The sequence below is a fragment of the Dasypus novemcinctus genome, chromosome 2 (assembly GCF_030445035.2).
Source record: "Dasypus novemcinctus isolate mDasNov1 chromosome 2, mDasNov1.1.hap2, whole genome shotgun sequence".
Taxonomy (NCBI): Eukaryota; Metazoa; Chordata; class Mammalia; order Cingulata; family Dasypodidae; genus Dasypus; species Dasypus novemcinctus.
In genome coordinates, this window is record NC_080674.1 from 11,727,628 (window position 1) to 11,755,594 (window position 27,967).

Genomic DNA, 27,967 nt, shown 5'->3' on the forward strand with positions numbered 1-27,967 from the left:
GGCACGTTCACAGAGCAGAAAGCAGATTAGAGGTTACCATGAGCTGAGAGAGATGGGAATGGGAACTTTTGGCTTAATGGGTACAGGGTTTCTACTTGGGGCAAGGAAACATTTTTTTGAAATAGTGGTAATGTTTGGACAACACTGTGAATTTAACTAATGCCATTGAATTGTACAATTAAATGGCTAAAAATGGGAAATTTTACTATATATATGATACGTAGATATACAATAAAAATTTTTAAAGCTCATCTTTTATAATTATGCTATAAAACATTACTTATATGCACTATGGGTTTATATAAAATAAATAACTCCATTTAGAAAAATCATAGCATACTAACATAAAAACAGTGGAAAGGACAAAGTAAAATTTTAATTAACTGCATGTAATGACTTTGACCAGGACACCTGCACATTTTTTATTTTTTTACCCATCAGATGGTAAGTCTCCACAAGGTAAGGATAATAGAATATGAATGAAGCAAATATCTTGAAAGAAATTATGTGTTTCACTAGATATCATAGAATGTGGTATTTACTGTGCATAATGAAAATTATAGTATTCCTGGACATATAAATACTCAATAGAAGCATCAATGTTTTGAAAAATGACTTTCACTATAAAGGTATACATTTTTGAACCTATTTTGATTATTGTTTTTACAAGGAAACCATAAATATATAATAAAGAAATAAAAAAATACATTCTATTTCTAATTATGTAATGAGACGTAAAAACATACTTAGTGACCTTTCCCCATGCTGTGCTAACATTTTCATATAATTTGTTCCCTAAAATCTTAAGTTTAGATAGCTAATAATAAAATCACAAAGTATAAAATATATGGTTGAAACTTTGATTATAAAAGATTTACTCTACGTATTATGTCAAAAACACCCTATGTGTCAAAGCACATAACAGTTGTTCCATAAATATATCTTTCTGAATAAATGAATAAAAGATAGTACAATCATTAAAACACTATATTATTGTAGAGGAATATTTAATAATATGGAAACGTGGTGGTAACATATTTTTGAGTTTTAATCCTGGTTAATTCTGACCATGTAATTATTGGAGAATATCATTTTCTTCCTTTTACATTTCTTGTTTTCTAAAAATTCCAGCAAAAATTTAATAAATTTTAAAGTAAGGGAATATGATTTTTTTTAAATTATTTATTTATTATTATTTTTTAATTACATTAAAAAAAAATATGAGGTCCCATTCAACCCCACTGCCCCCACCCCCCACTCTCCCCACAGCAACACTCTCTCCCATCATCATGACACATCCATTGCACCTGGTAAGTTCATCTCTGAGCATCACTGCACCCCATAGTCAATGGTCCACATCATAGCCCAGACTCTCTCACGTTCCATCCAGTGGGCCCTGGGGGGATCTACAATGTCCCGTAATTGTCCGTGAAGCACTATCCAGGACAACTCCACGTCCCGAAAACGCCTCCACATCTCATCTCTTCCTCCCGTTCCCCACACCCAGCAGCCACCATAGCTACCCTTCCCACACCCATTCCACATTTTCTCTGTGGACATTGGATTGGTTGTGTCCATTGCACACCCATGTCAAGTGAGGGCTTAGATTCCACATGGGTACCGGATGCACTCTTCCCGCTTCTAGTTGTAGACACTCTAGGCTCCATGTTGTGGTGGTTGACCTTCTTCAACTCCATGTTAGCTGAGTGGAGTAAGTCCAATAAATCAAAGTGTAGGAGCTGAACTCTGTTGAGGCTCTGGGCCTGGGTGTCATATTATCAGTCCAGAGATTCAAATCCCCTACATATATCTTAAACCCAGCACCAACTACAATTCCAATAAAGTAGCATACAAGTCTTGTGAAAAGAGATCCCCTCTGAGTCCAATTCCATCACGCAGAAACACCAGCTCCAAAGAAGGGCCATCTGTCATGGCAGTGAACCCCTTCTGCCATGACCATAGAACCCGTGGGTCTCTTTATCCCTCAAAAGAACCAATACCTGGGGTTGTATCTACCTTATCTGTCTCTTAGACTCTGTTCAGTTGTACATAGGGGTATTCCTTCTGACAACCTCCAGACTCTTTTTTAGAGACTCACAGCCTTATAATCTCATTTCTCCTTTCCATTTCCCCCTTACATTAGGTCAAACCACTTCCCGAAGTCATGTTATTATATGTAGACAGGTATATTCTGCTGTTCCGCATTGAATCTTTAATTCAAGGTCATTTTCTAGTTGCTTCTTCAGCTGGTAAGTGGTAGTGATCCCTCGGTGCCAGGGAGGCTCATCCCCAGGTGTCGTGTCCCACGCTGGGGGGAATGCATCGCATCTACACGCTGAGTTTGGCTGTGAGAGTGGCGACATTTGAGTAACATGAAGGCTGTCAGGAGGAAACCCCCAGGCACAATGCTACTCTAGGCCTTGTTCTTACTGCAGGTGCATAGGCTCAAAAGTGTAGCCATTAGTATCAAGAGCCCACTGTCGGGCCCTCCTTCCTGCCTGGTTCTTGCCGTTGCACCTGGAGGATTGCCGCTGCTCTCCCAGGGCCCACAACAGTGACCCCCCGGCCAGGAGCCCAGTACCCCCCCAGCTGTTGTTTTTAATTGTTTACACTATGAGTATATATAGACATTATCATATACCCTGGGCATATGCCCTGTATAACTCCCTGTCAACCATATATATCTTGTCAATAACATCCCATATCAGTATTCCTACGCTGCCATTGTTGAACCACTCTGTGATCCAAAACTTCCCGTAAAGTGAATCCCAACATAATGTCAGCTTCAGAAGAGTCTTAGTTTAAGCCAATATAAAAAGCTATTAATTCAAACTGGAAAAGTATTTGTAATGTTTAGTGTGATTTAAATGAAACTATCCAGGGATACAATGATATCAGCTTTCCAGCCTATCAGACTTTGCCGTAATCTCCTTGGCTAACATTTATCTTACTGTGTAGACAACAAACCCAATGTGGCAATAGGTTATAAAGCAATGAAGAGAGTCCAGAGCAGCTGGATTGGCCCAGGAGTTGCCGGGGGAGTGGGGGGGGGGGGGGCAAGTGAGAGAGAAGATACTGCTACCCAAATAATTAGTGAAATTTGGGAAACTACGGAGAGTTTAAAAATGATTTTTAGAAAGTTTAACTGTGTGATGTTTGATGCAATGTCTTCTCATCCTCCCAAACTTTCAGTAAATATCTCCATTACTTGTCAAAGTTTAATCCAAAAAAATGTATGGGTTTTCCTATACTGCCATATGTAAATTCTCAGCCCCCAGAAACCAACAATAGTTATAAAAATTACTCCAATTTCCAAAGAAGAGCAAGAGGATAAAGAATCTATGGAACAACAACAAAAAGTATCTATGGAACACAGCTTTAAATTAGATCTCCAATTTAATATTCACCGAATGATTGAACCTGAGGAACTGCTCTTCTATAGCACTTATTAAATGACATTTAAATACTCAGGAAGTATTTCTCCACGCCTATGTTGTCAGTATATCAGTGCAGACAATTATAAAACAAGAACATTAAAGAGCACAGACTTTAGATTCAGATCAACCTGTGTTTGAAACTAAGTTTTTTAGGACATTATATTTTATCTTGGGGAAATTAACTAAATTATATGAATCACTGCTTCTTTACCTTTAAAACTGGGCCAAAAGTACCTGTTTCACAGCATTTTGGAAAGGATTCTAGGACACATGTCAAATGTTTAACACTGACCATTGAGAAATCAGTAACTGAACTGTAACGCAATCTCAATGAGGACAAGCAATTTGTTCCTTTGATATGCTTGGCATATAGAAGTGTTCAATAAATATTTGTTAAATGAATTAGCAATTATTATCAATACTTAATTCAACAATTTTCCTTAAGCTTAAGTACCAGTCTCAACATATTATACTTAACAGTGAATATACATGCTTATATGAGGACTGCACGTTCTACTTCTAAATGCTATCCTCTCCTCTCTTCTCCCTTCCTCTGTTAGTAATGCCTTGTCCAACTGAAGACTAAATATATGATATGACTAAGAATCCCACAACTTTTCACCTCAAAAGAGCAATCATCCAAAAATGTACTGTACACAGAATTTCATAGTAAAGACTTTAACCAAGGTGGGAAGAAGTACTTTATGAAGTAAGGAGTAAGAAGAAACGGAAATATGTTAGATGAGGTTGAATAAACAAAAAGCAAACAATCAGTAGTTTCACTCAGGAATTATAAGAGGTTATAATCAGGAAGAACAGCCTGGAAAAAGATCAACAATGCAATGAAAAGTTGGTTTATGTAGCCTTTTTTAAAAATGAGGGTTCAATCCTGTCACATCACTGATTGTGTCAAGACACATTATCTAGCAACTGGCCTTAGAGGAAATTAATACCCTGTCAGAATCTATGCAATCTATTGTTCAGTGGCAAGCACGGAGGGGAAAATATTTGTTTGTCTTGACTGGTTTTGTCCTGAATGTGGTTTAGGACTTTTCATGCTATTGAAACTCAGAGTTGAATTAGTCTATCTAGAATCAGTAAGAAATAGGGACAGCATGCCCCAACACTTCTCTTTTCCTCTTGCCTAACAGAATGGATAAATAGCTATTCCGAGATGTTTTCCTGTACTGTACTGTATGTACTGTAACAATGCTTTTCTACCATTTGAGGAGATATGGAATATTTTTATTTCATAGTAACAGCATATTCATCTTTACTTCACTGCTGAGAACTCTGCAATCTTCCTTTCACTTATTGGCATTAGTATGTTTAATGTTTTATAGTATTATATATAGTCTTTTTACTTTAAACCTGATACATGATTATTAGGCAATAAGAATGGAAATGCAAAACATACTACCCACAAACCCTTCATGTGGCCAATTTCCTTTCTGCGATAAATATATGGAATATTACATATATACATATATTAAATATTAAAATTGTTTTCTATCACTTAACACATAATGAATATTTTCCAGTACCATTAAGCAGTCTTTAAAAACATTTCAAATGACCTGTAGTGGATGAATTATTTCAACATTTGCCTCATATATTGCAAATAATTTATAATGCTGTAAAAATTTACTCTAAAATATTTAGCAAGGAGAGTGTGATATTGCTCATGTGTTAGTTTAAGCCAGGGGTCAGAAATCTCTCTCTATAAAGTACCTAACAGTAAATATTTTTGGCTCTGCGGGTGGCATGCTCCCTGTCACTGCCAGGGCAACAACAAAGCAGTAAGGCACAATGGGTAAGCGTCCCAATCAAACTTCATTTATGGACACGAAAATGTGAAGTTCATATAATTTTCATATGCCCTGGAATATGACGTTCCCTTGATTTCTTCCCCCAATCACTTAAACCTGTAAACATCATTCTTAGTTCATAGGCCATAGAAAGAGGCAGCAGACTGGTTTGTCCCACAGCCTACAGTTTTGCAGAACCCTTCCCTGCAGAGTTCCAGCTATCTTTATATTTGACCAAAAGCAGATAAATTTTAAAGCGTGCATTAGAATGAGTTTTCATGGATGACATCGGTGGCTGGTTAGCAAAACCGATCCTAGACAAGAGCTCTCCCTGTGGAAATGAGTGGTATTCGGAGGCTGGTTTTAACACTTTGGGGTTGAGGTTCAAGTTGAGTTCCTACAGATCCTCAGGGAAGTCAGAGGCACTTATGGGAACCCCAACTGTAATTATGCACCAACTAGTATGGAAAACTAGTATTTAACTAGTACCTAATAGCTAAAGATCAGCCCTGCCTCAAAAGACTTTAATTGGTCTCACAGAGCAGTTAAAATGAACTGTTTTATGCCAGCTTGATGATAACTGTTTGCCATATAAACATCTGTACTTAAGACAAAATTGTGTCTGAGAACTGCTTTCACTACCTATTACATAGAGGTTGCTGGGGAGATGCTAAGCCTCACCTAACTCTAAACATTTAAACACACTGTCCCATTGTCTGCCAAAAAGAAAGAAAGAAAAAAAATAAAGAGTTGGGTCTACCATATCTGGTTTAGTTTCATTCATAACCCAGCTTGGTTTCAGTCTACAGTTCCTTCATAGAATATGTGCTGAGTTCCTAGTTGGAGTTACAGGAGTGCAAAAAGGCAATACTAGGCTTTGCTCATACATTGTGATTGCAGAGGGGAAATTAAAAAAAATAAGCAACTAAAATGCATAAAAAGACTCTTGTTAGTCAACAGCAATGTACAATATAAACAGCTAATACAGGACTTTCTATGTGCTCAGCATGACATATATCAAGCCATCAAAACCCTACCTTCATGAGGTAGGTACTACTATCTCCAGTTTCTGGATAAGGAAACAGGCAAAGAAAAATTGAACAACCTCTTTAAGTAATAAGAGCTTAAAGTGGTGGGTTTGGCTTTGTCTCCAGATAATTGGGGGTGGACTCTGTGCTCTTGAGCACTGCAGTTCAGATGGGGTGGGTGACATTAGGGTGGGGGTTACTCCCGTAGGGCCATCAGGGAAGCACTGTTTTAAGCAGATTCTTTAAACAGATTATTTAAGGGGCAGCTTGAAGAATAGGAAGGAGTGAACCATGCAAATGGCAGGCATTCCAAACAGAGCGAGGCCAATCCTAAAACAGGTCCAGGCTTCCCCCATCCTGGAATGGAAAGGAGGCTGGTAAGGTTGCATCACAGGCTATGGGTGGGCGTTTCCAAGGAAGGCAAACCATTGCAGAATTTAAATGGGAGGGTTACAGATCCGATTTTAATTTTTTAAAAGCACTCCGCTTGCTGTGTAGAAATTGGATAATGGGGACTGGGGAGGGGCAACAGAATAGAATAGGAGACTAGACTAGCTAGGGACTCTGGAAGCTTCCAATCAATGGTGTCTTAGACCAGGGTAAATGCCGTAGAGAGAGAGAAACTGACTTAGCCCACTTCAGACTTCAAAAGTTCCCACACCAGGCTCTCCAACCTAACCCTCCAGGAAATTGACTGGATGCTGAGGATAAATAATTGCATCATTCATATTAATGCAACATATTATCCTGAATTAATTAAGCACTTCCTTTTTGTTTTGAGTTTACACCTCTCTGCGGAGCACTGGGGATGGATTAGAGATTGAATTTTAACATGAAGAAATTTTCCTTTTTTATCCAATTGAGCTATACCTAATTTCATTTAAAATGTCATGAAGGGTGATCCTTTTGTGGTTCATGAGTGTGACGAATGGGTATTCACGCGTTTGTGTGAAATCTGTCTCCCTCAAACCTTGTTATGACAACGTTGGCACATTAGCTCCCTGATGCAAAAAAAAATATGTTACAAAGGCAAAGGAGCTAGTATCAAAACAAGGTTTAAAGTAAGAAGTCTAATCTACTATGCAGATATTTATTTTTGAAAAAGTGAGAATTTAGAGAATTTATTTTCTAAACTATAATTATTGAAACATAATTAAAAGCAAGTCACATTTCCTTTCCTTTTCTATTGCCCTAACCATTTTCTGTTATTATTAAAAATTAAAGTTTGTTTTATTAATTACATATGTATTTGATTAATGCATATATTAAATATATGTATTGTAATACAATGAATCACATATCCATTTTATGCATTTTTTATTTTAAAATATTTACATTATATATTTATATTTTAGTTATAAATATATTAAATGTGTCCATATACATATATGTATATATATTAAATATATATATTTGATTAGAGTATACATTTCCATAGAGAAAACTGCCCCAAATTCATCAATATTTATCAAGTGACTACAGACAGAATAAGAATGTCACACCCAATCACAAGATTAAGCACTGGGGCAATAGGTTCGAGTTTATAGACGGGAAACATCGTTCTACTTTTGAATGGTTAGGTTGGAGTAAGTCAGAGATGAGGTCAGGAGACCATTCTGGGTGCCACAGAAGCTGAGCAAAGTGGTGGTGGCCGTGGAGAGGAGCTGATGGCAAAGGGGTACAAGGGAAGAATCAGGGCTGGGTAAGTAGTTAGCTGTGCGCAAGGCAGGAGGAGTGCCACATGGCCCTCCTTGGGCAACTGTGAGAAAATGGCGTCATGTGATGATCTGAAGCGAGGCAAGCAAAGGAGGAGAAGGCTGGGAGAGGGGGAATGGGAGGCGTTCGGGTATGCTGAGTCTCAGGTGGCTGTGGGACCTGAAATAACCACGGAGCGTTGGAATGGAAAAGGCCAACTCGTCAAAGAGTGCACCTGGCCAAACCGTGTCCGTTTTCGACACATCAGGGAAAAAAAGGGAGGAACTTTAAATAACATTTCTCAGGGATACAGTGTGAGAGTGAGAAAAGAACCAAGAAGAAATGAAGGTTTAAAGGACTGGGAGAAAAAGAGGAGCCCAGTGATACTTCTGCCCACTCCTCCTTCCCCGTATTGCCATCTCTTTACCTCTGTTGCCAAGGCAGAGAACTAAATGCGAACATTAGTACACGAACTTCTTGTCAAAATACACTATTTCAGTGTGCCATTGGCCCTGTCCTAAGCATTTTAAATTAGTTTTTAAGGAATTTATAAATTATAAAGGTTAAGAAGAAATAAGTAAAATGCACCAGAATATAAATTATTTGCATCCCCAGAGGGTGAGTTTCCTCTCTGTCCAGTCTTATTCTTTTCTAGCAAAGAGAGTGGGTGCTTTGCAGAACCTCGATTTTAATCATCTTAGTGGCTTTTGGCAAATCACTTCTATGTTTGGCTTTCATATGCATGCAGGCGTTTATATAAGATCTACTTAAAATTACTTTTTGACTAAAAAATTTAATTTTTGAAGGTGAGTGTACCTGACTTTTAGAGCTGACAGATTACGGTGGGATAAATGTCTTAAACAACCAAATATCTTTTCAGTTTTTTTAAGTTTGTAACATGTCTGTACAGTGAAAAATTACATAAAGGCCAGGTGGAGATTTACAAGTGTGAGCTCAGCCTGGACTGTGCAGTGTATTTTATGTCATCCCCTTGAACTGGCATCATTTCACTATCTGTCCACTCCCTGAAGTCAACGGTCAACAGAGACATCATCTGGGTAGAAGACTATTCTAGAGGGAATACTTTCAGGTGTCAGTGCATTTCTGAAAAAGCAGGGGTAACAGGAAGCTGAAGAAAGAAAGAGATGACGAAGCCAAACTCAGCATGTAAATGCAATGCCTTCCCCCCAGCGTGGGACATGACACCCGGGGATGAGCCTCCCTGGCAACGAGGGACCACTATCAACTACCAACTGATGATGCAACTGGAAAATGACCTTATACGGAAGGTTCAATGCGGATCAGCAGAATATCCATGTCTACATAAAATACCATGACTTTAAAATGCTGTTTGACCTAAAGTAAGGGGGAAATGGAAAGGAGAAATGAGTTTATATGGCAACGAGTTTCTAAAAAAGAGTCTGGAGGCTGGCAGAAGGTTTGCCCTCATGCACAACTGAGCAGAGTCAGAGAGACAGATAAAGCAGATACAACCCCCAGATATTGGTTCCTTTGAGGGCTAAAGAGACCCATGGGAGTTATGGTCATGGCCGATGGGGTTAACTACCAGGGCAGATGGCCCCTCTTTGGAAATGGTGTTTATGTGTGATGAATCTGGACTCAGATGGGATCTCCCTTCATAAGACTTTCATGCTAATGTGCTGGAGGTGCAGTTAATGTTGGGGTTTAAGATATATTTAGGGGATTTGAATCTCTGGACTGACAATGTGATAGCCAGATCCTGAGCCTCAACAGACTCCAGCACCTACAATCTGATTTATTGGACTTACCACACTCAGCTAAGATGGAGGTGAAGAAGGACAACCACCACACCATGGAGCCTAGAGTGATTACAACTGAAAATGGGAGGATTGCATCCAGCATCCAGGTGGAATCTGAGCCTCCTCTTGACATAAAGGTGCAATGGACACAACCAATCCAGTGTCCACATAGAAGAGGTGGCATTGGATTGGGAAAAGTGGACATAATGGACAAAGGGTATGGGGAAAGGCAGGAAGAGATGAGAGGTGGAGGCGTCTTCGGGACATGGAGCTGCCCTGGATGGTGCTTCAGAGGTAATCACCGGACATTGTAAATCCTCACAGGGCCTACATGATGGAATAGAGGAGAGTATGGGCCATGATGTGAACCAATGTATATGAGGTGCAGAGGTGCCCAAAGATGTACTTACCAAATCCAATGGATGTGTCATGATGATGGGAACGAGTGTTGTTGGGGGGGGGGGAGGGGGAGGTGGGGGGGTGGGGTTGAATGGGACCTCACATATATATTTTTAATGTAATATTATTACAAAGTCAATAAAAAATAAAAAAATTAAAAAAAAAAAAAAAGAAAAAGAAAGAAAGAGATGAGACCCTGAAAGAAGAGCCTGATTGAACAACTGAGCGACAGAGAAAGAGAAGCCTTTTAAAACCAATGAACTATCCGAAATGTTAGGATTCGAGTTAAAATGTAGAGATTTTGTTGAGGGAATGATTAAGAAGTGAACAGAAAATCTATGCTAATTCAACATTAGTCTGAAAAGATTATCTTTGCTTTGCTGATATCCTACATAATCGGATGGCAGTTGTTTTATTAAGCAGATGCTCATTTTGGTTAAATATTCTATAATTGGCTCTGAGACCGTTCCCTAAAGAATAATATGCTATGATGTATCATTGAATTGTCAATGATACAAAATGAATTGTGACTTTTAATTCAGTAATAGCGCATAAGTAGGGATTTGTCATTCAAAATGAAGAGGGACTTTTAAGTTAGTGATAGCACGTAAGTGGGGAGTTTTTCCTCTTTATTTGACTATATTTATATGCCTTTTGAGTGTCCATTTCTGCTTTGATAGGCAGAGGCCCTGCAGGGGATTCTCTCTAAAAGGAGCCCCACTCTATCCCATCAGCTAGGAAGCTTCCATGCAGAGAAGTGCATCACTGGATGTCGGGGGAATGTGTGCACTCCAGCCAGTCTGCTGGACAGACACGGGGAATGCCAGCAGAAGGTGCTGGGAAAATGGGTGTGAAGAATAAATAAAATAAGTTCAACAGAATTGAACTGACAGCTAATGGTAACATAAAATGCAGTCAACTGCCATCATCATGCACAAACTGACTGCACAAACCTCTAAATGAATTTCTACACACTCTGTGTTTGTGTTTATTTTATTTTGAGCCAAACTGCTGGAATTATGAGAATTTCATAGATGGATTTCATTTGCAATTTTATGTGAGATGAAAATGTATGGATGGATGACACAACTCCTTTCATTTACTATAATAATGTAGTCTATGTATTAAAAATCAGAAAGAACGTACCTATGCATGCATACAAGAATGAAAGCATGGTATACTATGAAATACTCCTTTATGCAAGCTCCCTAAAGGATAAGTACAGATTTTCACTTGAAAGTCCTGGAAAAGGCATGACAATAAATATATTAACTCGTATTAATTTTTGTATCTTTGGACATGAAAATAATGCTAAGAAAATATTAACAATTCAGGCAAGCTAGGCTTGCCAAACACCTCCAAAATCATAGTGGCTTGACTCAATAAGACTTTAACAAGAATGCATTTTTCAGCAGCCTTCCACTCTGATTCTAGGCTGTGCCGTGTAACTTGCTATAGTCAATGGGCTGTTAGCAAACATGGCAGCAGCAAAGGCTTCAAAAGCAGCTGCCCAGCTGGGTCTGTCCTCTCTCATGCCTCCACCGTTATTGAGGATATGCCGGGTTAGCCTACTGGAGAAAGAGATATGGGGAGAAGCCCTGAGTACCCAGTTTCCCCAGCTGACATCCAGCTGATCCTAGACACAGGAGCTAGTCCAGCCAAACTCAGCAGAACTGCCTAGCTGACCATCTGCCCATCTTTCTTTGCCAGGACTATGATGAGAAATACAACACAAGGGTTGACATAAAGAACAGGAACACTGTCTCACTGTTTCAGAGGCCAGAAGGGCAACAGCAAGGCATTGCGTAGGGCTCTTACTTTCTCCCAGAGTCTGCAGCCTTCCAGTAATCCTCTCTTGGCCACCCCTCTCCTCCTTGTGTCAGCCCCCTCATTTCCCCTGACTTCTGGTTTCTACGGACTGACAGCATCCAGATTTCCTTTGCTTACGAGGACTCAAGGCATAGGATTAGGGCCCACCCTGATTCAATTTGGCCTCATCTAAATAGGATCTTCAGAGACCCTACTTACAGATGAGCCCACAGCACACCTAATTATAACATCTTCAGAGCTCCTCTTTACAAAGGGGCTCACACACCCAGGAATGCAGATGAAAACTGGAACGGTCTTTAGAAGTGGGTGCGATCCAATCCCTAACACCATCCCATTCCTGTGAGCAGTCAATACTCGTTGTCATGCTACTGAAGTTTTTGTCATCATTTGTTACACAGTGATGTGTAACAATACAATGCCACAATTATTGTGGCAATGGATAATTGATAGAGTTAGCAATCCTTTTGATATCTGATTATAGCTTCTAAATTATTTTCCTGTTCTGATGGACACTTAAGACAAGTTCTGAGCCCACATCTACAATCCAGTTTATCCAACTCATGACCAAAGTGTTGCATGGACCACATTAAGCAAGTAACAAGGGTGCTCACTTTACTACGTTTCTTGCCAAGATACCCCGTGTACTGATTGAATTTCCGACACGTAATTTGCATTTAAGATGAGTCATGCTCCTTGACCCAGTTTTTCTCTTTGTTTTCCACATCAATTCAAGCTTCTATCTACCACCACCATCTTCTTCTACTCTACCTCCCACTCACCCAATGTAATGACAGGTAACTTTTATCCTCACAAATCCCCTCTGCAGAGGTCAAGGACTGTGGCATCGGTTTTGGGGGGTGAACTCTTAGAGGAAGCCCTCCTCTGGCTGGCCTGCCATGCAGTGAATTCAATCCTTTCACAGCTGGAAGCTGCAACCTGGCCTTCTTCAAACCACAGAGGTTGTTAATGCAGTTTCCCTCTCTGCTCAGAGGCACTGAATCTCTTCCTGGGATGCTTTCTTCCTCTTCCCCTTACTCTTCTCTCTGTAGATGCAAACAATCCTGGTTCCCAGCACCCCATACTTGGCCAGAGAACCAAGCTCCCCACTTACCGTGAAGGAAAGGTTGGGTACCTGGTCCAGCCAGCTTTAGTAAACAACTTCCCTGATGCGTGGACACTTCAGTGTTACAATAAAGCATGGCGTCTTAGTTTTCTAGGGCTGCCATGACCAAGAACCACTCCATCAAGGGGGAACTGAGAGGCGCTCACTCAAATATCCATCAAACCCATGGCAAAGTTATCCATCTGCTACTCTCTCTCATCTGTTTCTTGATCTAAGTGAAAAATGGCATGTGGCACTTCAGTTCTCATTAGGGAAGCATCTGTATTCTGAGGCAGCTTCTTAATTAATCTTCATGTAGTGAATGTCAGCAAAGGCCTTGCACTGGATTGTTCGGAAGTCTGAGCTATCTTTGCACCTTTGCAGGTGGTCCTTTGGGGTCAGGCCCTAACAAGATTGATAGGATGAGCGCTACCATGGTTTCCTAGATAATTAATTTCAAAGGAGTTTCATCATGTCTAGTTCTCCGGCGAATGCTATTAAAACAGCATGTTCAAAATTTTCCTTCCAAAATCATTTACCTTTTTCTTTTCTATGAAAGAAGCAAAAATTTTAGGATTGTGGAGAAATTATACTTTGCCTAAGGATTTCAGCACACATTGTTAAGACACTATATGGTATTTTAAGATTCCAGGAAAATCCCTCAAATACAAGAGGATTCTTTTAAAGTTCTACATAGTAAAGTACTGAAGGCAAGTCAGACCCATGAGAGCTCCTGCACCCAAGCCCTGAGCACCAGGGAAGCAACTTGAGGTCTGGTTTGCACATGAGAGCAAACATTAGTGGAGCTCACCTGGGTTTAGAAGTAAATGTGTTGGCCCTAGAGCAACCCGTTGATGTTGGTTCTAACAGATGCATCCTAACCTTTTTTCATCCATATTAAGACAAATGCACTTACACTCACAATGAAAGGAATATATGTTCAGGTTCTTCCTTTACCAGCCTCTGTGTATGTATTTTTTTTTGGAGATACCGGGATCTGGTACATGTGAAACAGGCACTCACCCACTGAGCTACACCTGCTCTCTTGTCCAGCCTACTTATGATACAGCTGTAGCAGTTTGGTTGTGGCTCAGAGTTGAGAAAAGGAAAAAAGCTGGCTAAGTAAAGTATATTTAGTTGGCCCCCTTCCCAGAAACACACTAAAATGAAGGAAAATAATTAATATAATCTCATATAATAAAAAGGGCAAACATTTACAATACAAACGCAAGCCCAGTAAAACCCAACTAAAGATACAGAAAGCTAATGTGCCTCCCTCCAGAACTCAGCAGCTTGCAGATTTCTCTGGAATTAAATGAGAAAATCCTGAGGGTTTCAATAAATGATCCATTTCCTGAAAAACTAGGGAAACTGTATGGACATGAACTGTGTGTGTGTGGGGGGGGATGGTGGAGAAAAAAATAGCCACAAGCAGTGGAAGAACTGACATGTGTCAATGTGGCAGCGATAAATCACATCCAAAGAGCCCATCAAAATGCCTGCAAGAGGAAAATACCATGCTGACCCCTCTGCCAGGCTGACTGGCTCCAACCCAAAGGATGTGACAGATTGCCTGTGGAGAAACAGAATTTACCTAAGCAGTAGGCCATCCTCCATTACTCCCCCAAACAACTCCATTCTTGAGCAAATCAAGAGCTAGACTATTATTTAAAGAACATGGCAAGAATCATTATTAGCAAAAGAATGAATGAAAGTCATGGAAAGTAGAAGCAGCAGAAGCCCGATGAGAGAAATAGTTCAATCAGTTGCAAAGCAGTACAAATAGCAGTATCTCATGCACATAAAATATACATATAATAGGCATATACAGAAAATAATCTCTGGGATGATACATCTGAAAGGATGAACTATAGACCCCTGAGTCATGAGCAAAAGGGGGATGTGAAATTTCTACCTTTTCCTTTATATAAATGGGCACATTTTGATTCTTTTGAAATAATCATTTTAAAAACTGAGTGTGAGCTATCTACTGATGGAGTAGACACCTGTGCAGAAAGCAATGAAATGCTGTCTCAGACTTGAACCTTTACACTTCCCACATTCTACCAAACCCTTATCCTCACATACTGAGCACTTCCTTGGCCATAACCCAGTTCCCAATCCCACTTCTCCCCGCTCACACCACCATGCCATGAATGCCCCATATTACCAGCCCCCATAAGCTCCCCCCAACCATGGCAGACAGCCTCTAGACTGGCTCCCCCCCGCCCCGCCCCTGCTCCCTGCTGTCCTCACCTTTGCATAAGCCTGCCTGCTCCTTAAATGTGGATGGAGTCTGTGCCTTGCTTCTGACAGACAGAATATGCCAAAAGTGATGGGGTGCGGGACTACTACGCTATGTTATGTAAGACTGCTTTGCTAGCAGGCTCTGGGGACTCTCCCTGCTGCTATATGGAGTATATGGCCAGAGGGGGAAATCCCACATGGCCAGTGACTGTGGGGTATCCCCTAGGAATCACCTCTCAGAGGTAAGGGAAGCCTCCAGCATCCATCCAGCAAGTTGCCAGGGCACTCAGACTTACAGGTGTAAGAAAACGAGTTCTGCCAACAACTTCTGAGAGCCTGAAGTGGGTTCTTCCCCAACTGAGCCTCCATAGGAGAGACAACCCAGACAAAATCTTGACTGCAGTCTTGTGGGAGCAAAAGCAGAGAATTCAGTTAAACTGTGCCTGGCTCCTGAACCATGAAAACTGTGACATAATAAATGTGTGTTATTTTAAGCTCCCTGCCTCCAAAACACACACACATACATACAAAGACTAAAACAACCACTGCAAAAACCTGGAACCTTTTCCATTGGAGTGCTCTGAATCATGGCAGTAAAACACAGCAGGCCAGGATACTGGGGTGGGGAGGCTGCCTACTGGCGGTTTTCAAACTTAAAAAAAAATCACTGTGGCAACGTAAATTGCACTTGTCATTTTCATCTTTTTTTTCTTTTTAGTAGGTACCAGGGACTAAACCCAGGACCTCATACATGGGACAGGCACTCAACCGCTAAGCTAAAACTGCTCTCTTTAATCATTTTTTAAGTGTACAATTCTGTGGCACTAACTACATTCACAATGTTGTACAACAATTACCACCACCCATTTCTAAAAGTTCTTCATTACCCAGACTGAAACTATGTATCCATTAGGCAATAATTCCCCATTCTGCCTCCTCAGCCTGAGAAACCTCTCATCTACTTCCTGTCTCTTTAAAATTGCCTATTCTAGATATATCTAGAAGTGGAGTCAAACAATTACTTGTCCCTTTGAGTCTGGCTTATTTCACTTAACATAATATTTTCAAGGTTCATTCACGTCGTAGCATGTATCAGAACACCATTCCTTTTTACTGCTTAATATTGCATTGTATATATTTTGTTCATCTGTTGATGGGCGTGAGTTGTTTACACCTATTGGATAATGCTACTATGAACACTGGTTTACAAGTATCTCTCTGAGTTCCTGTTTTCACTTCTTTTAACTATATACCTAGTAGAATTGCCGGGACATATGTTAATTCTAAGATTACCTTTTAGAGGAAATACGAAACCACTGTCTACAATGGATGCACCATGTAACTTTCCCAACAGCAATGCATGAATATTCCAATTTCTCCACATAATACTCATCAAGACTTATTTTCCGTTTTTTTGTTTGCTTGTTTTTAATAATAGTCATCCTAGTAGGTGTTAAATAGTATCTCATTGCAGTTTCCATCTAAATTTTTCTGATCACTAATGATATGAAGCTTCTTTTCATATACTTGTTGATTATTTATACATCTTCTTTGGAGAAATGTCTATTTAAGTCCTTTGCCCAACTTTTAATTGGGTTGTCTTTTCCTTGTTGAGTTGTAAGAGTTTACATATATATATTCTGGATTTTAAATCCTTATCAGATATATTATTTGCGACTATTTTCTCCTATTCTCTTGGATGTCTTTTCATTTTCTTGATAATATTCTTTGATAAATGAAAGTTTTAAATTTTGATGAAGTCCACTTTATCTAGTTTTTCTTATTCTGCCCATGCTTTTGGTGCTGTCCCCATGAATCTATTGTCAAAAAAGATTTCCCTGCATGTTTTCTTCCTAAGAGGTTTTTAGTTTTAACTTTATATTTAGGTAACTGATTCATTTTAAGTTAAATTTGTAAATGAAGTCAAGTAGAAGTCCAACTTCATTCATATGCATGCAAATATACAGTTTCCTGTGCACCATTTGTTAAAGAAACTGTTCTTTCCCACATTAAGTGGACTTGGCACCCTTGCCAAAATTCAACTCGCCTTAGATATATGGGATTTTTACTGGACTTTAAAGTCTATTCTATTGGTCTATATGTCCATCTATATGCCATTACCACACTGTTTTGGTTACAAAAGCTTTGTAAGAAGTTCTGAAATAAAGAAGAACGAATCTTCAAACTTTGTGATTCTTTTTCATTACTGTTTTAGGGCCCTTTGCTCTTCCATATGAATTTGAGGATTAGCTTTTTCATTTCTGTAAAAAAAAGGCTTTTAGAATTTTGAAAGGAATTGTATGGGAGTGTATATCACTCTGGGTGGTACTGACATCTTAACAATATTGTCTTCCAATCCATGACCACAAGGTATCTTTGCATTTACTTTGGTCTTCTTTAATTTCTCTGAGCAATATTTTTGTAGTTTTCAAATAATTTTCTTAAGTCAAGTTTATTGAGGAAAAATTTACAGATTCAGTAAAAGTTATCCTTCCTTGGTGAGAAGTTCTATGAATTTTGACAAATGTATACAGTCCTGTCAGCATCACCACAATCAAGACTGAGAGTATTTCTATCACCCAAAACCTCATGTGCCTTGATTGTCAATCCTTATTCCCTCCTCCCAGGCAGTCACTGATATGATTTCATCCTATAGTTTTATCTTTATAATGTCACATTAGAAAAATCGTATATTTTGTAGCTTTTTATGCCAAGCTCATTTCATTTAGCACAATGTTTTTGAGGCTCATCGACATCATTGCATGTATCAGTAGTTGGTTCCTTGTTGCTCCTGAACTTGATCACCAGAGAAGCAGCTATCGTCAGAAAGGCAAGGATCTAGGACTATCTCAGCAGTGTGATTTTTAACTTAGAAATAGAGCAGACATGCTGGAACCCTCCTCTTCTCAATGCTGCAAACCTACTGATGTTCCTGCAGAAACCCCCGTCTCCCATCTCTAATCAGAAGCAGAAAGATGACCCAATTCTTGATTCTGCCTTCTTAATCTCATGCAAATTATCAAACTGGAGAAATGTCCACCAAATCGAGGATTCTAGATGGGAAAGAATTCTGGGAAATGTATTTCTACCTTTCTAACCTCTGTGGCCCAGGAAGACACCGCAGCGAGAGGTTACAATTGATGATGAGTACCAATCCCCCATGCCCAAAGTCAGGCACACAGGGTATTAACTGTCACAGCATATCCAGAGTGTTAGAAGTTTAATTATTTTAGATTAAACTCAAATATAAAAAGAAGCTTTAATATTTTTCTTCCCACTCCTTGTTAGAGAAATCATATTTTATAAGCCAATATTTTAGTCTAGCAACAACTTATGATTATACAGTCTGGAAATTAGAAAGGGACAAAAAAAATCTCAAAAAAAAAAGACTTGAACGTCTTTAAATCCACTGTTATAGATAACTTTCACTGTCTGACTTTAATTAACCTTTTGGAGCCTCCATTTCTACATCTTAAGAGTAAAGAGATAAAGTTAAGTATTTCTAAGGTCTTCCCAATTCTAAATATCTGTATTTCACTAATTCTAGGATATTACATATGACACAAAATGGTAACATATATATTCAGAGGAAATATATTAACATGATTAACAATATTTTTTAAAACTAGATATTTTAAAACTTAAGGGCTAGCCAGTTAAGTAGATTTATCAGTTATAAAATCTAAAAAATACCCAGTGGAGAGTAATCATCTGTACTGCATTTCTAGAACAATATAAAATGTGCCTCCACTTATTAAGGAAAGCCAGCCATTAAACACTACCAAAGGAGATCAAAACAACAGCAAAAAAAAAAAAAAAAAAACTCCTATGGTGCAAGAGTGCAAGTAAGAAAAGAGTCCATCCTTCACAGGTTTAGTTAAGCTCTTTCTGGACATTATTAGGGAGATTCAAGTATTTTCTTATAATTATAACACAACGGCTCTTTTATTAACATGCTATTGTATTTTCTAGGTAGCTGCTCATCTGTGTAATCTGAATTACAATGCCTAAGAAACAAAAGTTTCTCTTTCCTGCAGGACGCATCTGGAGGCCAGGGCTTCTGCGCTGTGTTCTGGATACCTAAGACCAGGGATCCCCGTTCCAGATGCCTCCCCACCCTGACTGTGCTGCCCATCCGCTGATGGCCATGACCTGCTGGGGGTCCAGGCTTCAGCCCACATATAAGGCAGTGCACTGACCGCTTTCAGGAAAGCAAGTACTGTCTCGGAAAACTCAGTTGTTTTCTGCTTTGAACAATCAAATCTATGCCCACGACATACCTGGGTACAAGAGCTACTGGGAAGATGACTTCAGCTTTCCCATTTTTTATAACAGAGGCTGGAAAGGGAAAAGGTGGTTGACCTTGGCCAGCTTGCGGTACCTGGCAGAGACTTAAGTTCTAAGTGCTTTACAGCCAGCTTTCTTAGGGACATTAACTGCTAACTTAGATAAAGAGAGGTGTGAATTCTCTCTTATCCAGCAATGACTGACTCTGGGGAAATCATCAACTATACTTTAACATGGTTTATGTGTGTGTGTGTGAGAGAGAGGGATTCAATAATTCTGACATGTAAACATTTCTCACAGATTTCTTAAGACATTTGTCAATAAAATAGGATGATAATCTAATACTATATTACAAAATTGAACATAATAATGTCTAAAACTTTGAGTTATCCTAATTTCATTTCACTTTTCCTACCTATTAATAACACAACAATTTGCAAAAACAATACTGAAAGTTAAGTTATGCACAAAGCAAAAAGAGCAACACAAAGAAAAGTGCTTCTATCATTTTAAAAATGATAAAGTATTCAGATTGCTTAAACAGAATACAAATGTTATGAGTAAATATATGATTATCTCCTTTTAATATGGAGAGATGAAAGAACAATATTCTAATTTTAAACTCATAATTTTGTCAGCCAAAATATCTTAGTGAAATTGACATCTAAATTGACTTAATAGAAAATATGTTGATTTAAATAAAATTAAATGAAGAGTCTATAAAAATCATGGTTGAGGCTTATTAGCAAGAGGAAGTTATTAAGGAAAATGCTTGCATGCTTCATTTTAACCCTGTAAATGATATGTGTTCAGAGTTATAAGAAATTCAAAAAAACATTATAAATGTGAGAGATTAGCCTAAACCTGCAGGGACCTTGTAGTTTAGTAAGAGAGAAGAGACATATAAACAGATGGTCCTAAGACCCGTTAGAAAGTACTAATGGCCCCAAGAGAAAAAAGAAGAGATCGGAAGAGGCTTCATACAGCCAAGAACAATTCATTTGGACCTTGACCTGATTCTCCATGCCTCTATTTCCCAGATCCAATAAAGTGTTTTGTTTTTCTTTAAAGATTTATTTATTTCTCTCCCCTCCCCACCCCTTGCCCGGCCCCTGTTGTCTGTTCTCTGTGTCTATTTGCTGCATCATCTTCTTTGTCCACTTCTGTTTTTATCAGTGGCACAGGAATCTGTGTCTCTTTTTGCTTCGTCATCTTGTTGTGTCAGCTCTCCGTGCGTGTGGCACCTTTCCTGGGCAGGCTGCACTTTCTTTCGCGCTGGGCGGCTCTCCTTATGGGGCGCACTCCTTGCGCATGGGGCTCCCCTACGTGGAGGACACCCCTGCATGGCACAGCACTCTTTGAGCGCATCAGCACTGCACGTGGGCCAGCTCCACACAGGTCAAGAAGGCCCAGGGTTTGAACGGCAGACCTCCCATGTGGTAGATGGATGCCCTAACCACTGGGCCAAGTCCGCTTCCCACCAATAAAGATTTAAGCACCCTCTTAGCCCTTTAACCTAAAATTTCATAGGACACGCTGACTTCTTCCCATGACCCATCCAACTGATGACCATATCCTGCTCGTTTCAGCTCTTTCATCGTTCTCTAAGCTGTCCCCTCCTGGCCACTTAACAGCTACCTCCTTGGACGGAGCCTTTGTTTTCTCTATCCTGGAGTTGTGCAGTTACCACTTTCCCTCTCCAGGTGATCCTCAGCAAGGCTGCTGGGGCTATTTTTCAAAAAGGAAAATGTGATCACAGCATCCTCATGGTTTAGAAAAAGAAAACCAGGGCCACCATACCTCCCACTTTTAAATGTTGTTTATTCACTGTCTAGAGAAGAAAAGTCTCTGTCTCTGAAACACTGTCTTTCATTATCACCAGAGAAATAGAAAATGACCCAGAAAATCACAGTAGAGAAGAAGGATGACTAGTGGTCCTGAGCCCTCGATTCCTGGGTAATCTCATCTCCCAGTTCCCATGGAAGGAAGCACCAGGTCCCAGATTTCCCTTGATGCCAAGCAAGAACTCCCCATCCTGCCTGCTGGTGATGTCAGAGCTTTTGCTTGCTCCAAGGACTACAAGTGGCTATTTGACCTAACCCTCAGATCACCAGGCTAGGAGCTCACTCAACTCCTTGACTCTACTCTAAAGAGCAGAAATTACAGTCTTAATGAATGAGCAGGCACAAGAAGAGATCATTTAGAGAAACTTCCATGGTCAAGCAAGCAAGGACATTGTCTTTAAGAGACATCTGGCATTACTGTGTCGCAGGTTCACGTATAGATCAAAGTCTTGAATATTAATATTAGGATTGTTCCTTTGATTTCAGCAAAGCCATATAGAAGAAAACCCAATCTCCCATGGATGGCAAAAGAGGGAAACAAATTAGGAAGATGCCTGGGCCACTTCCATCATGGTCTTCCCTTACTTTTTGCCTTTTTCTCAGTCTTTAAGGTCCAAACTCAATGCTGGCATCTCTTTCCACCAGCTCTCTGGCTAAGAAACCATTTCCCTTTCTGTGTTGTCAGATAGCACATAGATTATAGGATTTAGTACTACAATATTGTCAGTTGTTACATATTTTTCTGCTCTACTATGAAAAATGTTTTAAAAGAGATACGATTTTTCATTCATCTTTCCAGTTCAGGCATATGACATATGCTCCACAAATGTATATAGTTGAATAAAAGAATGAATAAATGAATGAAATTTCTGAAGACCCTCTTGTACACCTATATTTCCAAACCTGCTCTTCCTTCTCCTACATAATGTAAATGATGCCACTTAGCATGGCTTTTGCAATGCTCCTCAAATTTTTTTGAATTTTTACCCTCAAATGTCCAGCCCAATAAATCTGAGAGATATAAGGGTGAAGTCTCTCTTTTGACTGAGTGAAATCTTCACTATTTCTTTTTTTTTTTCTTCCAGAAATATTTTAATAAAAATTGGCCATTCCAAGAAACACCCACTGCATGCCCATCAATAAAAGAGAATCATAACAAAATAGAAAATTTACCATATGGCTATGATTTAAAGGAAAAACAAAAAACAAAAAAACTAGCAGACACTTGAGCACAGCAACAAAATCCAACATTAAAATCACATTTCTTCTTATGGGCTATGATTAGGAATCTAAATACATACTGAAATAAAACTTATTACAAATGTTTAGTTATTTGGGTCAAAGGGACTCTATAGAAGCATCTGACCTCAAAGGCATTCCAGTTTGAGACTCAATTTCAGAATAAGGCATAACAAATGTTAACAGAATATATACAAGGTAAAAGAGGGACTCTAAATTCCCTATATACTCTGAACCTGATAAAAAAAATCTGGATTTTTTATTATTTTTCTTTAAACAGTTGTCAAGACAGAAATCAAAGATAAATAGAAGGCACAGCAGTTTTGCTCTGGTTATTTGTTTCTCAGATTTTTGGAGATTTTGTTTTTTGTTATTTTTTACAAATTCAAATTAAACATGAAAAAATTCTACTTCAAAAAAATTTAACAGTTCAAGAAAAGCATCAGTTGCACTCTAGACATTTAAAACCTATCTCACAATTCAAATTTCAGTGGTAAAAACAGTAGGTTTTAGAATTGTTTTGTGATCATATAGCAAAAAGAAAAGAAAACTCTTAACACCTTTTATTCAGTTTTTAACCACACCAGTGAAAATCAAAACTCAATTTTTCCAAAGGCAATCTTCACACCAGAAGTAGGCATGACTCAAAGAAGAAACAATTTGGGTTTTTCCTGCCTTCAAAATGTTTATCGAATCCTGTATTTCTCACAGGCTTTTGAAACACGTAGAAAATAAGAAATATTCCAATGAATGAAACATACCAAATGTCAGTAATAAGCAAGACACATTCCTTTGGGGAAATGGCTGTTCAAAAGAAAAAAATCCAGTCTGTATATGCAAAATAAGCAAGGAAATTCAGTCTTTTTTTTTTTCTTCTTTAAAAATCCATTTTTCCTAAAATATCATTCCACAAAATTGGAAGTGAAGGACTAAAGGTCAGGAAAGGAAAGGGAGGAGAGGGAGCACACACCATTAACACAAAAAGGAGTAAAGTTGTACAAACTTAAGCAGTTTATAACAGACTAGGGTCATACTCCAAGATACCAAAGGCTGGTTGAAGAAATTCACCATTCTGTAGGACACAGGGTTTGTACTGCTGCGTGAAGATCAGTGAAGAGCAATTCACTGCCTTGGAGCAATCCCTCTTCCCACTCCAAATCCTGGTTTCTGCACCACGCCTCCACGAGGAGGGCCTCTCATTCCACCACCCAGCCCACCTTGAGGGCCTCTGGGTCCCCTCAGGCGGTTATCTCTATGGTCGCCTTCCCTGGCTGCTCGTGTCTTCTTCTCTTCCACATTCAGACGAACCTCACCTCTGAACATGATGGGCCTGTTGCTAAAGACCTTCTGAACAGGTTCAGAGTCATCAAACACAACAAAACCAAAATTAGGTAATTTCCCACCACTGTTAATGCGCAGCTCCACCACATTCCCATAATTTTGAAAGAAATCTTTAAGTTCTGATTTGTCCACCTCATGAGGCAGGTTGCCAATGAAGAGTTGGTGACTGTCAGGGTGTCTCACGATTCTTCGGGGTTCAACATCCCCTTGCTCACCAGCCTCACGGATTGGTCTAGGTCCTCTCTGTGGAGGAATATTTATTCGTTGTTCTCGCACTCTTTGATCCCTCTGAGGCCTCTGTGGTGGAATCTGAGATTCAGGCTTAGACTCTAGACGGGGCTGTGAAGCCGGTATTTTAACAACATGAGGTGGTATCCCGGTAACAGGAACAGCTCCACTGGGTGGAAGATTCTTACTGGTCACAGATGCCCAAGAAAATGTCCTCAAGTCTTCCTGTACAGTCTGAGCTATGTCTGCAGGTGCTGGGGAAGAATTTTTTTGAGGATCCTCAGGAGGAGCTTCTTCCAATACTGGTTCAGATTTTTCCTCTTGGATTTCAGATACAGGTTCTTGCTCCGGTTCTGGTTCAGGATCGGGCTCTGGCTCAGCAACAGGTTCCTCTAAATGTTCTTCCAAGTCATTGCTGACAGTCTGATCATAGAAAGTTCCAGAATCCTCGGGTACCACCTCTGGTGTTTGCTGTCTTTCCTCAGGTTCCTCTACTTCTTCCTCAGACTCCTCTTGAGGCTCAGTGACAAAGCCACCAAAGACCTCATCTTGGTATCTGAAGATATCATTGTGAACATAGAATTTATTTGCCACAGAGCCCTCAAGAGCAAGGACAAAAGTCTGCATGAATCTCCTCAAAGCCTGGTTGTTATTAGAGAGCAGTCCCATCACCTGTACCACCACACCATCATTTAGAGTGGCATGAGCATCAACATGGCGAATCTTAGTATGGCAGTTGGTAAAGTTCTGTGACATCACTTTCCTATGGATTTCTTTCTGTCCATAGACCGCATCTGCTGGTTTTCCATTTGAATCCAATCCCCCATGGACATAAGAAGAGTTTTTTCCATAAAATCTGTGGAGCATGTCTGGGGCCTGGTTCAGCAGCGTATAATACTGTCTCACAAATTCCCGCCCGACCAGCAGGGGACTAGGCTTCTCCATAACCATTGCTTTGGTCAATTCAACCTGTGCGGCTGAGCGGGAGAGGAACCAGCTTTGCTCCACAGCAGGGCGGAAGGCAAAAAATCATCTTCACTATTTCTAAGGAGTTCAATCTCCAGTTTTAACACATGAATCCAAGGTTCTATCTATGTGATCATCTAAATACTTCTTGGAAGTTTAAAAAAAAAATGCAGTTGATGATTTAATAGCTGTGAAGACACATGAACTATTTTCCCTGAAAAGTGATCTCAGACATGGCAAAACAACATGAAGTATATCCATGCTTTCCCCTTCACTCACTTACAAATGTAAGAACTCAAGGGTAGATTTGGGAAAAAACGAACTGATAAAGAGCAAATATAAACTTATACTCTGTGCAGCTGGTGCTTTTCCCTAAATGATGTAGATGGCTCACTCTTCTGGCAGCTGCAGCAGTTCAGGGAAGGTGTCTGGCAATGCAAGATTCTCCTTGGATGGGAGAAGATTAGGGCTGAGCTAATTACTAGGGTCAAATTTTTGCTAAATTACTCTTTTATTCTTCACCATGCCAAAACAAAATACTCTACACTCTGATTCCTTGCCTATTAACTTTAAACATGTGAAGGAAAATAAATTTTAATCATTTGCTATTCTACATTATCCACACAGATAATGAACTTTAACTCCTTTCCAATGTTTTTCTTACTGACTTTTTCTCAAACGCGAAAAGTTATTCCAAAGCAAGAGGAGGAATCATTGAATTACAGATTCTTCTTATCAATGACTGACCTGTTTCAGAACTTAGTTGATACTTTCCTAATTTTAACATGTGAGACATTTTGAGCAGATGACATTTACATGAGAAAATACATTTCCGTCAGGTTCAATTGGTTAAATATCCAGTTATATTACATAAATGTTCACGTTTTGCTATTGCCTTTTACTATAAATATTAAGTAGATGTCTTTAGGCTGATATTGCAAAAATAATAGCCAATATTTATTGTGCATTTACTCATATCATGCACTGTTTTAAGCTCTTTGCATATATTAACTTTGGAAGTCTCACAACTATATGAATTAGATACTATTATTAGCTCTATTTAATGGATGGGAAACAGAGGCATGAAGAGGGTAAATAAAGTAACAAAATATATTTTATAATACTTTTGGTTATAATTAAAATGAAGTTAGGTATAGTTGAGTCTTCTGGAGAACATCCACATCTTGATCATTCAGGCTTGGCCTCAAACATGGCAAGTTAACTTATCTCTTTAGGCCTCAGTTTCCTTATCAGTCGGGTGGGTTCTACAACTGCATATACTTCTAGGCAGAGAGGAGCAGTAAGAAAATTAGTGTGGTACAGTGCCTGGCTCAGAGAAGGTCCTCAAAAATTGGTAGCTAGGATTAATATTATTAGGGATTCAAACATAGCCTCTTGATCTGAAGCTTATAATTAGTGTAATGATGGAGAAGGGACCTAAGCCATCTGTTTCCCCAATTTCTTTGCCTGTAGTGTGACAATAAGTCTCCTACCTACCACATCGCATCACGCAAAGTCAAATCAAACAATGTATGCAGAAGTAGTTGGAAAACCATACAAACTAAGTGCATAGAAACCATCATTTTTATTCTATTGACAGGGAGAAAATTGCTTTAAATTTTTATTCCATGGTCAGTACTTGAGAAAGTGTCAGGGTTCCTCCAATCAGTTTCCACTACAAAGGGGGAAATACTATTAAGAAGTACTTTTCAGAAATATTTTCAAGACAAAGTGAGAGATTTTCCTGGGGTCCTGATCTGCCTCCTCAAAGCTTTGCAGGCCTTGTTTTTTATAATTAAGGATGAAACCCAGCATATTACAGTATTCCCACAAATGACATCAAGACATCAATTATACATTGAAACATTTTCAGTGTTTTGGTCTTAATTCGCAAAAAGATATAAAGTACGTTTATGACAAAAAATTTACAAAGATAATTTAAATAAAAACATTGTATCACTTAACACTCAAGTATAAGTATCTCTAATTTATTTGAAACTCCTTTTCAAATGTTGATAAACAAACAGGTATAATTTAAATAAGATTTGCATAAATTGGGGCTATATGAATTGTTTTTGCTTATGGCAAGTAGAGAGTAGATATCACTAAAGAGTCATTCATTCCAGAAATTGGAATTTAGAAACCTTCCATTTACCATACTTTATGGCTTAAAATATGATTTTTAAAAAACTAATATTCTGGTTTCAAAAATAATATTTCTATAAGTTTAAATTTTTTATTATTTATATGTCATAGTGAAAATGGGGAAATAGTATTAAACAGCACCATATGGAAGAAGGTTTATTTCTTGATAATAAAAGCTTCTATAATAGCTAGGGTATCATCCTGAAAATAACTAAAAATAAAGTCACAATCCCATTTGCTGCCAAATGATATGTATTCAAGGGTTCCAAATTGGATACAAGATACAAGACACAAAAAATGAGAACTTAAGATATTTACATGTTTCATTGAAAAATAATATTGTTTATGACGAGAGAGAAATAGTAAATATGGTTAGGATTTTCTTTCTTATTTTAGGATGAGAGAATCATTTTTAAAATGGCTTAAAATTACATGAAAAGGCTATTTCACCAACACCATTTGTTTGTATTTCTATTGCTATTAGGTCTGGATTAAAAATGTATCAGTCTTTGTAGAGATATTAAGCACCTATATACATAGGAAATATAAATGTATATAGACAAAGAAGAGTTTTTTCCTAGGACTATTTC

The 27,967-nt window shown here is 38.9% G+C and overlaps 2 protein-coding genes and 1 non-coding gene across 6 annotated transcripts in view; 1 reads left to right on the forward strand and 2 right to left on the reverse strand.

The window, feature by feature from the left end:
* CTNND2 (catenin delta 2) overlaps positions 1 to 27,967 on the reverse strand; it is a 1,007,180-nt gene that overhangs the window by 764,169 nt on the left and 215,044 nt on the right. The window lies entirely within an intron of this gene.
* LOC111764580 (small nucleolar RNA U13) lies at positions 7,174 to 7,280 on the forward strand. The gene has a single exon (XR_002797161.1). It is a non-coding gene; the product is annotated as a small nucleolar RNA U13 (small nucleolar RNA).
* LOC101442069 (ras GTPase-activating protein-binding protein 1) lies at positions 22,549 to 25,289 on the reverse strand. Its single transcript, XM_012525759.3, has one exon. The coding sequence runs from the start codon at positions 25,215 to 25,217 to the stop codon at positions 23,820 to 23,822; it is 1,398 nt and encodes a 465-aa protein (XP_012381213.1). The 5' UTR covers positions 25,218 to 25,289; the 3' UTR covers positions 22,549 to 23,819.